We start from the raw sequence: 11,928 nt of genomic DNA on the forward strand, positions 1-11,928 counted from the left end.
GAAAATAGCATGTTCTGCATTTGAGTTTCTTAGTCTCCTTATTCAGGTGTCTTTGCCTTGCAGTTGCTCAGCATGGGTTGGAAGAACCTTCATCAGAAGTGGCTGCACTGATATCCCACGCTACTCAAGAGAGGCTGAAAAACATTGTAGAAAAGTTGGCAGTTATTGCTGAACACAGAATAGACCTAATTAAGGTGAGAGGACTGTGTATGGTCCCATATTTTTGATGTTGGTCTTCTGGGTGGTAATGCAGTATGGACTTCCAAGTAGGTGCCAACATCTTGGAAGAACAAACTGCCAATATGGAGGCAGTTAACTCTTCTGAAACATTAGTATCTTCCAACAAGTTCACACAGCATTGCTACCTGAAAGACCAGCACCTACAGCTTTACTAGCATGCTGCCATCAGAACCTCTTATCGCCCCCATATTTTTAAGTAAAATTTCTATCTTTTCCTAACCTAAACTAATCTTGGTTGTTTTTTATATACTGAGCCTTAAATCCAGCTTTACACAGGTAATGTGTTCTGAGAAATGTTTGATAAACACATCATTTTATGCATGCACAATCCTGCAGAACACCTATTATAATTACTCTGTCTTTGGGATTTGCTGGTAGGGACAGAGGTAGTATGGTATGTGATCAAACTCGTTGATTCCAGATAAGTCTGTCATCATAGTACCATTCAGAAAGGTCAAATTGTGATAAATGTGCCCGAATTTTTATACTGTGCATACATTTCCTGACTTGTTTCAAACACAGAAGAAGGAGAATGTAGAATTCACTTTTTATTCCTGTGGGTGGTACTATCTACTGTGTAGTAATGTCATTGGCAGAGTGACACACGAGATGATAGTGTGTTAAGTTCGTTTCCTAATTTATAGTTACTTTCCTTTCTTAATATGCTGCCTTCCCCCTAAATTCCTTAATTTTTAAAAGTGGAAAAATTCTTTCTGTCATCTCAAATATACATGGAATTATATTCATACTAGTGAACCATTAGTCCTGAGTCTACTTTTCCAAAGTTTACATTGATATTAACAGGGTAAAATTTGCTGCTGTGCCACTGTTTTGACTGCTTTTCTACTGGGAAACAGAACTTGACTAGGAAGCAGGATGGTCCATAGAGTCATTGTGGACATGGTGGCAGAGAGAAAAGTTATTACAACTAGGAATCAAGTCCAGGTCATACAGCCCATAACTAAACTAAATGCACACCTCTACAAAGAGTAATTCACGAGCCTAGTAAATACTTAATGCTGTATTGTGGCTATGACTCAACATAACATGGTAACATGTTGTGTATTTGACGGTTGTTTGCAGTAGTTGGTCTGGTGACTCAAATTGATCAGTGAAATGTGGCCGGTTGCATCATTAAAAATGAACACCGTGAACCATATTGTGATATCGACGCCTACCGACTATTGACTGTGGTCTCCATGTCAACCTAGATTTATTGAGAATAAATCAGTTTACAGAGTCTACAAACAGGCAACTATCCTAATATAGTTTCTAAATCTCTGTCTCTACCGATATGTGACACACACTCTCTTCACTCACGCTCACTGTCCTTCGAGCGGGTCTGGTCCCCAAACTTGGTGCTCTCCACTCACGCACACAGCCCTTGGCCTGCAGCACCCCCACTGGACACGCTGGCTCCTCAGCCGCCCCAGTCCACGAACCTGGTGCTCTTCATGTCCATGTATGATTCTCTTGCAGCCCTCAGTGCCACACCAGACCGCTCGATGGCTCCTTGCTCTCACACACTCTGTTTCACCAAAGACCCACACAAGACCCTCACACTCTGTTTCACCATAGACTCTCGCTCTGTTGTCCCATTCTTTCTGCACCAGAGAGACTCCCCAACACTTGGGGAGGTGACCTTTTATATTCGCCGGCCCAGTAGCGGAATGTTCCAGGCGAAGAATTTAGAAGATTCGCTTACCTGAAGGTTCTGTTAAGGAGGGGAATACACCGTCTGGAAAATTCCACGGCGGCCACACCTACAGCCCGCATCCACTAGACACGGAGGGGAGTTAGGTGGGTTCTCCCCTCCAGTGCAAGCTGTATGCTCTTTTGGTGCCACATTACAATATTTTTCCAAATGTAAATATACTGTCCTGAAGGTTTAATTTATTAATTCTGTAAAATGTGATTGCAGTAACATTTTCAATAAACTGTATTAACAATATTGTATCTTGTATATTCATATACAGGTGGACCCAAGATATGAAGTGACACAGGATGTCAAAGGCCAGCTAAAATTTCTTGAAGAATTGGATCGTGTAGAAAGAAAACGGCATGAGGAACAAGAAAGAGAGTTGTTGCTCCGGGCAGCCAAAAGCAGATCAAAATCTGAAGATCCAGAGCAAGCAAAACTGAAGGCCAAAGCCAAAGAAGTGTGTATCAGTCTCAAATAATCTAGTTTCATAGTGGAGAATAATAGCATTTTGACCATGGACTCAAAATGTTTATGCTGTCATCTCTTGTATATATAACCTCCCCTTATGCCCAGAGCCCATCGTCTGATTGCAGTGAGCTTGTAAAGTTAATCACTTTGGATTTTCAAAACAGCTTGCAGTAACTTTAATAGTAGGTTTATATTTAGGTAATCTGTGTTTCACAGATATGTGAATTGGATTTTGGGAGATGGGAGGTGAATTAAATCAAATCAAATCAAATTAGAGAGCAATATGACAATACACAAATTATTTTATATATTGCATGCTTATAATCAGTCAGCATCTTGAAGTTTATATCTGAATTATGTAATCTGAAAGCTTCACTTTTGTTTTTGTGAAACAGACATATTTAACTTTATTCTGTTGATCTTCTGGGTGGTAACACCATGTAGACTTGTACATAACTGGAGACAGTATGTTTCTCCAAAACAGAATCTATCTACAGGTCTGCATGGTGTGCTATACAAAAGACCAACATTGACATCTTCACAGCTGTGAGAACCTCATATGTCATTGGTACTCTTATTTTATCAAGTGCTTGAAATTGCATTTCACAGATGCAACGGGCAGAAATGGAGGAGCTGCGTCAACGGGAAGCCAACTTAACAGCTTTGCAAGCCATCGGACCTAGAAAGAAGCCAAAGCTAGAAACTGGTGGAATGGCAGGGTGTTCAGGACAAGTATGCTGCACAATTCAGATTCTTGTAGTCTTGGTGTAGGGAGAGATTTTTTCATAATATGCCATGAAGGTTGCAGTGAAATAATGTGTAATGGGTTTTGTAATAAGGAAGGAAAGGTAACATTCTTGTAGATGACAGGTTGTATCGTAGCATCTAAATGAAACATAAATAACTTTTGTAATGTTAACAGTGATGACTGTTTTCATTTTTGCACTAATGTTTTTCCTTTGCAGTTATTATGTAAATGAAACAGCATAAAATAATTTATTTTCACTTTTGTGCACTGTGATGATGCAAGTCAAATTGTATTTTATGTCTTGGGTATTTCCTATCGTTATTTATTTAGGAAAGAGAGTTATGAATTATTTACTCTAATAATTAATGAAGTTACTCTGTATAATGAACCTTACAATTAAGAAAACTATTGGACCTGATATTGTTTGATTTATCGGTTCTGTTTTCTTGTATAACAAAGTATAGAATGTGAGTCTTCGAATTGTTGGGATTTAAGTTTTGAAATTTTTGATACAGGATATACATGAATTGGCTGATAAGCTCTTCATAAAGCACTTTCTTATTAAAACTGCTGAAATGTAAAATAAGAAGCCATCTCTACTTAATTTTTATGTTTACATGTAGGTATTTGTAATGTACCACCCAATAGAGAGCTTGACCTCTAATTTATGTACTTCCTGAATAGTTTATTAGCTTATATAAATGCAATTGTATTTTTCTCTCTTTTATACAAGCAGAAACTTGGTATAGACCAAGAGATATGTAAGCAGATACTAAGCTGTAATGTTTTAGGGGATACAAAGAAGGAAATCAGAAGGTTTAGAGATTAGAATGATGACTGACTAAATCTCAAACTAGAAACACAACAAAAAAGTTGTAAGACTTGAGGTTCTCACAGCGGTGAATATGAAGATTTCTGTCTTCTGGGTTATTGCGCTGTGTAGTCTGGTCGATGTTAACCAACGTTTCAGAGGTCATACTGCCTCCGTCATCAGGGCGATGAATATTCATCGCCCTGATGACGGAGGCAGTATGACCTCTGAAACGTTGGTTAACATCGACCAGACTACACAGCGCAATAACCCAGAAGACAGAAATCTTCAACAAAAAAGTTGATCAGTTTTATGATACATTTTTGTCTGCTACAGTTGAGTTTGCCGTGAGAGACTAAGGACAAATTAGGTAAATCAAGTTAAAGAAGATATACAAAAGAGAGTATTGAAATAATGGTGTGCTTTTAGAAAAATAGGAAGGATGAGGCTGTATTATAGTATGACCTACCTAGTGGATGCTGTGTGCTCCATTCACAGCTCCTTTCAGAGACTACAGTTGTTTTTGTAACAACAGGTTAAAGAATTTGTTGTGGAACTGTGGTCTAAGTATGTTATGATGTAATAATACCCATTCTTCATCCTTCATTTGTCATTATCCGTCATACAAAAGATATGGCTTTAACTATATGATTGAGCAATTTGGATGAAGGTTTCTGTGATTGTTACACTCATTCTGGGAAGTAAATTCATGAATGTAAGTGGTGAAATGTGGTTTTTGACCTTGAAGGAAGAACATATGTTACAAATGTTTTGAAACAAAACATTAAGAAAATATTTGGATGTGAAAGGGATGAAGTATGTGAACAGTTTCTGGCATTACATCACGAGGAACTGTTTTATAAGGTATTGTTAAGACATAACTGTGAGTCTGTGATAGGCTGGGCACATGGCTAGAACAGGGGAGACAAGCAGTCCTTGCAGAGTTCTTGTTGGGAAACCACTTGGGTTACCAAGAAAGGGGGGGGGGGTTGGATTTTAGGGAAGCAAGGTTTGAGGTTGGGATGAAATTGATTCTGGGTGCTGTTAATGGTGGGATTTGGAGTTAGAAGTGTTGAAATTGCATTCTGCTTCCAAAGAATTAGGTTGTTTATAGTTGGTTGGGAGAGAGTGGCATTATCCCATACTGTGGCCAGTGAAAACAAACCTCTTGATTTGAAATTACATCTCATTTCTAGTATGGGTAATGGCAGTTTAATAATACAGTTTTGTTTTCCATTCTAGTCTGGTGCCAGTGGATCCAATGGTGCGAGTAATAACCTCAGTCGAACACAGGTAACAGTAGAAGAAGAAGAAAAATTATTATTAGTAGTAGTAGTAGAAGAAGCATCAGCAGCAGCATGTTTATTACCCATGCTGAGAGTTAAATATCATCTTTGGTGCATAAATCATTCTTGCCTGTGTACAGTTTCTCATTAAGTTTAAGTAGGAAGAGTCAGTCATCATATTTTATGTTTCTGTAACAGATTGATGGAAGGTGACTGTCATCTGGGATATTGTGCCATGTGGTTTGGTAGAAGTTTGCTGATGTTTCAGAGTTGCTTATTGCCTCCATCATGAGGGTGGTGGTGATACAGATATTGAGCACCTCTGGAACATCAGTAAGCTCCTACAACATTACATGGTGCAACATCCCAGATTACAGTTATTACCATACTTGGTGCCATGAGAATCTGAAATTTCATTGAGTGAGCATTGTGCACCGGCTAAATGCACAGTGAGATACATGTAGGTACTTTGTTAAGGTCTTACTGTTTTCCTTTTAAAGAGTTAAAATTATTTTAGTGCTGTTGGCACATATTTTTATATTGTTTTTGCAGGGAGGGATACTGTTTTCACTGTGAGATGTGACAGTGGAAAGGACTTAATGTGTTAATTAGAAATAACAGGTGAAATGCATGAAAGGTCTGAATTAAGAACAGAATAACTTTTATATTTATTTCAATCCTGTCAAAAACGTTTCCTTGTGGTCTGTTATAATTTATGATCTGTAATCATAATGACAAAACCCATTCTTACAGCTTATTTGTTAAGTTTTAGTTTTATTGTTTGTGTAATGTAGTTATATTTAATAGAGCCTTTCATGCGAGCAGTAACACATAAAAGTGAAATGAAATGGTATGTTCCATTTTAAGAAAATAAGTTGGTCAAATGTAATTTTAAACATTTGTTCCTACTTTTGATATTTATGTTCATGCAGCTTCCAATCCGGCCACGTCTCAAGAGAGTCAATCTTCGAGATCTACTCTTCCTCTTGGAACAGGAAAAGGAAACATGTCGGACACCTTTACTGTACAGAGCGTTCCTCAAGTGATGATGGTTGTGCTTGGTTTTCATAGCCTTCTTATGCCAGAAGGTAAGGTCAGGTGATGTCAATAAACTCTCTTCCCTCCCTTCTCATGCATGGACAGTGTGGGTTCAGTCTTTATACGAATGGCTTGATGGCTCTACCAAATCACTTGACAGAGAAGCAGAATATAATATATCATGTGAATCCATTGAGAATCAAGCAATATAACCTGCTGCTCCCAGGCAAATCATGTCATGTTTGCCCATTGTGAATGAAGAATCTTTTTATCAGGAAATCATATTTTATGTAAATATCTGAAACACCAAACTGTTCATATCTGTGGTTCCTTTCCCTTCCGTGGTTTAATGCGCAATGTACAGTGTGGGAATTCATAACAACTTGCTGGCATGAAAGGCTTGTTCAGATGGATGCCTGTACACCAACATTCCAGTGTACTGCAAGACATTGATGATGCCTTCCTGCTGAAAAGTGCATTGCTGTATTCATTAATATTTGAATGTAATAAATGTTTTATATACCTCTGTTAAGTTTTCATTAAAAATCTGATTGAAATGCATTCATTATTTGCTTATCCCTTGTATTTTATGACAATTTTGGATTACAGGTAGGACATGGATAATCACATTCTTGCTGTTGAAAATTTGATTGTAATTTAATGAAATATAATTTATTGATCTGTATTCTCTAGAACAGTAATTAATTTTTATTTAAAAGCAGGATAGAAAGGCAAGGGATGTGATGAATGTAATATATGGCAAAGAACACTTATTATGAAAAGACACAGGCACAGTCTGAAAGATGCTTGGGAAGAACTGATATGAAAGAAAATGCTGCTGTCCATGTATATATAGTGATTCTTTCTTCTGTGTCCTTAAGTCATTAAATTTGTAAGAGTTCTGTTGATTGTACTTTATTTTTATTTTGTTATATTTTCTGCATCCCTAAATTAATTTAATGGGTAAAATTTAAATGATGGTAAGGAAATTCACATACATACAAAGCTTCATTTGTAGAGCCATATTGCACTACAGAAACCTACACAGAGCAGAATTCTGTTTGTTGTTTCTTCAAATTCCATTGTATGAAATGTGCTAACCATGTCCAATTGAATCTCAGAAATGCAGAGTTGCATTAATCTTATGGAAGGTTTTATTGAATTAGTGTTATTAAAATTAATTGTCTATCTACATATTTTTGTACAATTTCTTGTTGCTAGTCATATTGAATTATGGAGTTTCTTGCCTTATTATGTTGTAGCATCATATATTGCTGACTCAGTACCAAGTGGTTTCATGTAATTACAGTAAAATTTCACTCTTATGCTTTTCATGGAATTAAGAGATCTGTATATGAAGGACTACCATTTAAGTATATTTCATAAGTGCATTTCTGCAGTATGTAACTGTTCAGATGTTAGCTAGCTACTGACAGTGCATTCACCATATGAAAATTATATTGTGGCTCTTTAAAAGCAGTTCATGGTACCATAAAGATGGGCACATAAAAATATTTAGGCTTTGTAGTATGCCTGCACTGAAAACTGTACCATAGCAGTTCCATTTGAAAGGTTGCTTGGCATTCCCTGCTACTCTGTTTCAGGTTCCTTCCAAAAGTCTCCCTCTTCCCACCCCACACGACCACCGAAACCACAACCATAACTGAATTAATCCATTGATATATTACAGCTGTGGAACATTACTACTTTTATATTTGAATGTTGTCATGTGAAAGAATAATTTATCTCTTGGACATTATATATTCTATGTTTATGTTGAAGTTTTGAGGCAAATTTTGAAATCTTCGAATTAATTTTAGTCATTCATTTTGAGTAGACATTAAAATAGTATGATGGTGGGTTGAAACTTTACATTCTTAACATTCAGTTTTCTTATAATGGTCTCAGAGGCAACATTGAAAATCTATTGTTAGTTTTGATGTTGTAATTGTATTATGCAGCAGGGGACCAAACAATGTTTATTTAAACAAATGTTTGAAGAATATTGTTCCCGGACATACATAGTTGCGTAATGAATGTGATTATGTTAATATGCTGCAAAAATCACAACTTGGGAGAATACTGTTAGGGAAATATCTTATGAAAGGAGTTATATAATTGTTGAATACTGTACTAGAGCATTAGTTTGAGATTTTGTATTCAAGCATTTTAATCATCTTATATATTATTTAGTCTGAAGATGGTTAACAAAGACAGACTTGGCAGTGTACTAAATTGGAAGGTGGGAAAAATTTAAAGTTCTTTAAATGTTGGCTGATAAAACAAATTGCTCAATTTGTGATACATGCAACCCATGCTTAATACTATTCACTCAACATTGTTATACTGAACATGAGCATCATACAGCTAAAAGTTCAAAGCACTGAAACTACTGCATACATTTAGATATCAAAAGTAGTGGTGGGAAGCTACATTTACATTAATTCTTATTGGAAAACTGATTTTATTTAACACTGCTGTGCTAACTGCTTTACTTTTCAGGACCATTTTTATTGTGCAAGATATGTCCGCAAGCAGTTCTGTTTCAACAATAGGATTGTGAATGTAGACTGTTAGATTGGCCCATTGTTTGAATTATTATTCCTGGTTCCTTAAACTATATTAACTAGTATATTCAAGCTAAGAAAATTTAAACTTGGATGTAAATTATATTACTTGAATTTATTGGTTGTGAACGGAATAAGAACAAAATGTGTTATAGTTCCATTATCATGCTTAAGAATATCTGCATTGCAGTAAACATTCTTTTAATATCCTTGATTTTGTCACTTTTATAGAATTTGGCAAAATATACAAATTATGAAACTGCTCATTATGCATTTTTTGACATCTTCAGTTGCAAAATTCAGAATAGTATCACACCAACAAAGTAAGAATATTATATATGACTTACTGTCACTAACAAGCCCATCCCTAAGTGATTAATAGCAGCCCCTCTACCATGCAGTCATCTTGAACCTATGCATGGCACTGTAATAATATGTGAAACATTGTCCATTGATATATATAATGTCCACGAGTGGACTGTATCACAGTCTCCTGTACTGATGAAACACTGTACTTTTCTTGATGCCCTGCAGTTATTACTCTCTTTGATGTACTGGGTAAACACTAATTTTATCAGAGTTTCTTGTTTTCCATGTGATCTGCCATGGTCATGCCACATGATTCAAAACTTGAGTTTAAAAGGTACAGTAAACACTTATGAAAACAGAGTTCAAAATTAATTACATTCAGATGTTCAGACCAAGTACTATGCCATAAATCAGTTCTTAACTATCACCACAAAGTTCACTAGTGTATCCACAAATTAAGTGTCATCTGGCAACCAGACACCTTTAATATTATGTTTATGTATACAGTATCAATATGAGAATGTTTCTACATTAAGCATACTTTTGTTTTGTTGAGCAGTAACAATGATATTGAACATGTGGATTCATGTCTGATTAATGCTGGTTGATTATTAGATGTACCTCTAAAGTATAACCACAGTTCCAAGCAGAGAAATTGTCAGTGTGGCAGCAATAGTTAAAAGTCTAATGGTTATTTTTTTTAATATTTTCATATTAATGTATGCAAGTTTCAAGGTACAGCAGTTACCAGAAATCATTGAATCACTTTTTTATATAAATTGTCTTCATTTGTGAATATCAAATGTCTCGTTATTTTGTAATGAAAATGAAAGAATCTATCTTATAGTTGTGTGAGTATGGAATTATGATTAGTCCATATGTTTTTGTGAGTCTCTAGGACTGTGCTTTTTAGCATTCACATGTCTTCTGCTAGATTTGTTATTAATGTCAAATCTCTTTAATGTTATTGTTATAATTGCTTTATCAAACATTCCCACCCCATTGTACATGCAACTCTTTGGAAGTAACTTATTTTTACCATTCTCAGTGGATTTGTGCTGCTAGGCTGAGAACCTGTGGCCCAGAGCACAAAATAATTTTGTCCTTGATTAGTTACATTCTGCAGAAACAGTAGGATTTCAGTGTTGTGTGCTGTCAGATGGTACTGGGTGAGAGCAATAGGGGCAGGCAAACTACCATTTGTGGACCAGATGTAGTACTCTAAAGTAAGTTGAATAGCCCATTGAGGAAAGGTATTATTCATTCAAGTGTGCTGCCCTACTTGAAAGTTTGCCTGTCCCTGGCCATGTTTTATAACATGCCAGCATGCTGTACCTGAAGCTGGATTGCATTCAGAATAAGATCTGGCCCATGCCTGGGAGTAGAAATAAATTCTAAATAAAGTAAAGAGTAACTAGATTTATTGTGTTCAGTGAGGATGCAAGTTTTGTACTATACTAAAACTATGATAGTGTGGGTGATGGATAACTCAAGTGCAATTGTGTCTGTGTTATGATGCGAGTGCCTGTGTTGCTACTGTTGCCACATTGGTGACAAAGAAACAAAAAAATACATGCATATTGTGGACATGGTGGCGCCTTCTCGTTGTGGAGACTGATGGCAGACGAATGGGAAGTGCTCACTTGGTTCTGTTATTGCAAATCAAATTAAGGTATTTGTAATATACTTAGAGTAATATTGTCTTAGCACGTTGACTTGTAGTGCATTTCTTGATGGAATCCTATGCAGTTCTGTTCAAAGATTATTTCTATTACAGATTTTACACTTTGACTTTAATAATTACAATATTGTATAAAACAGTTGCCTGTGTAAATAGAACTGTGTAAATATGACCTTGTATCCAGTAATTGATCAATGCTAGATAAATTGTTATTTTGTATATTTCACTGGGGGCCATGTTTTAATAATAGTGATAATAGCTCTTGTATTTGGCTTCTTTGTAATAACGTCACACAAGTTATATAATACTGCAACCAGTACAACTTTGTCAAATGTTTGCACTGCTGCTTCAGGCAACGTAATTATATTTTTATTCAAGATAACTCTGTTTGTTTATTGCAGTTTAATATTGGTGCCACATGTTGAACTTGGTATTTCCTTTCTAGAAAGTTACCATTAGGATAATGATTATGTTGTTTTGATACGTCATAATTTATTTTTATTTCTTGAGTTGAATTTATGTTGTTATGGTCTTGTGTAAACAAAACAAAAGTTCAAAGCATGTATAAAGTGAATGACTTACAGCTAATTCATCTTAAGTGGCCAGTATCAACATATAATACCTAACCTTTTTTTGTGCAGCTTCCCATAAACATGAATATGTGGTGAATGAGTGAATGTGTAAGCTAAGCTCCCATGTGGATCTTTAAATTATTTTTAATTGCAGTAAACATCTTTAAAGATATTAAATTACAAACTATTCACTTTTCCTGTTCCACTTTCTTTATGTATGTTATTTATCATATGTTTGGTGCAGAATTTCTTTAGTATGAATCCATAATTTGTCCCAGTTTTCAATGAAGTTTGGTGTTCCCTGGAGTCTTGATCATTGCACTGTTTGACATGTGGCAGTCTTATATCATCTCTGTTTGTTGATGAAGAAACAATAGTAGAGCTTAATTTTTTGCTGTATAAAATACAAAGTATTTATAAATGTAACAGAGGATAATAATATAAAACAGTATATTAATTTTACAAAGCTTAATAAGTAAAAATATTCACAATATTTTAGTACAAGC

General features: G+C 35.6%; 1 protein-coding gene across 2 annotated transcripts in view; it reads left to right on the top strand.

Moving 5' to 3' along the window:
* The window catches only part of LOC110841516 (TBP-associated factor 4), a 46,155-nt gene extending 34,537 nt beyond the window's left edge, over positions 1 to 11,618 (top strand). For both annotated transcript variants that reach the window (XM_022087141.2, XM_022087142.2), the window contains 5 exons: positions 64 to 194; positions 2,217 to 2,399; positions 3,020 to 3,142; positions 5,212 to 5,262; positions 6,188 to 11,618. In XM_022087141.2, the coding sequence (XP_021942833.1) occupies positions 64 to 194; positions 2,217 to 2,399; positions 3,020 to 3,142; positions 5,212 to 5,262; positions 6,188 to 6,301 (602 nt within the window). In that variant the 3' untranslated portion in view covers positions 6,302 to 11,618. The remainder of the gene's footprint in view (positions 1 to 63; positions 195 to 2,216; positions 2,400 to 3,019; positions 3,143 to 5,211; positions 5,263 to 6,187) is intronic.
* Positions 11,619 to 11,928: the final 310 nt, after the last annotated feature.

The sequence above is a fragment of the Zootermopsis nevadensis genome, unplaced genomic scaffold, assembly GCF_977971745.1.
Source record: "Zootermopsis nevadensis isolate Lab colony 2312 unplaced genomic scaffold, Znev_1.0 Znev_ptg000010l, whole genome shotgun sequence".
NCBI classification, from domain to species: Eukaryota; Metazoa; Arthropoda; class Insecta; order Blattodea; family Termopsidae; genus Zootermopsis; species Zootermopsis nevadensis.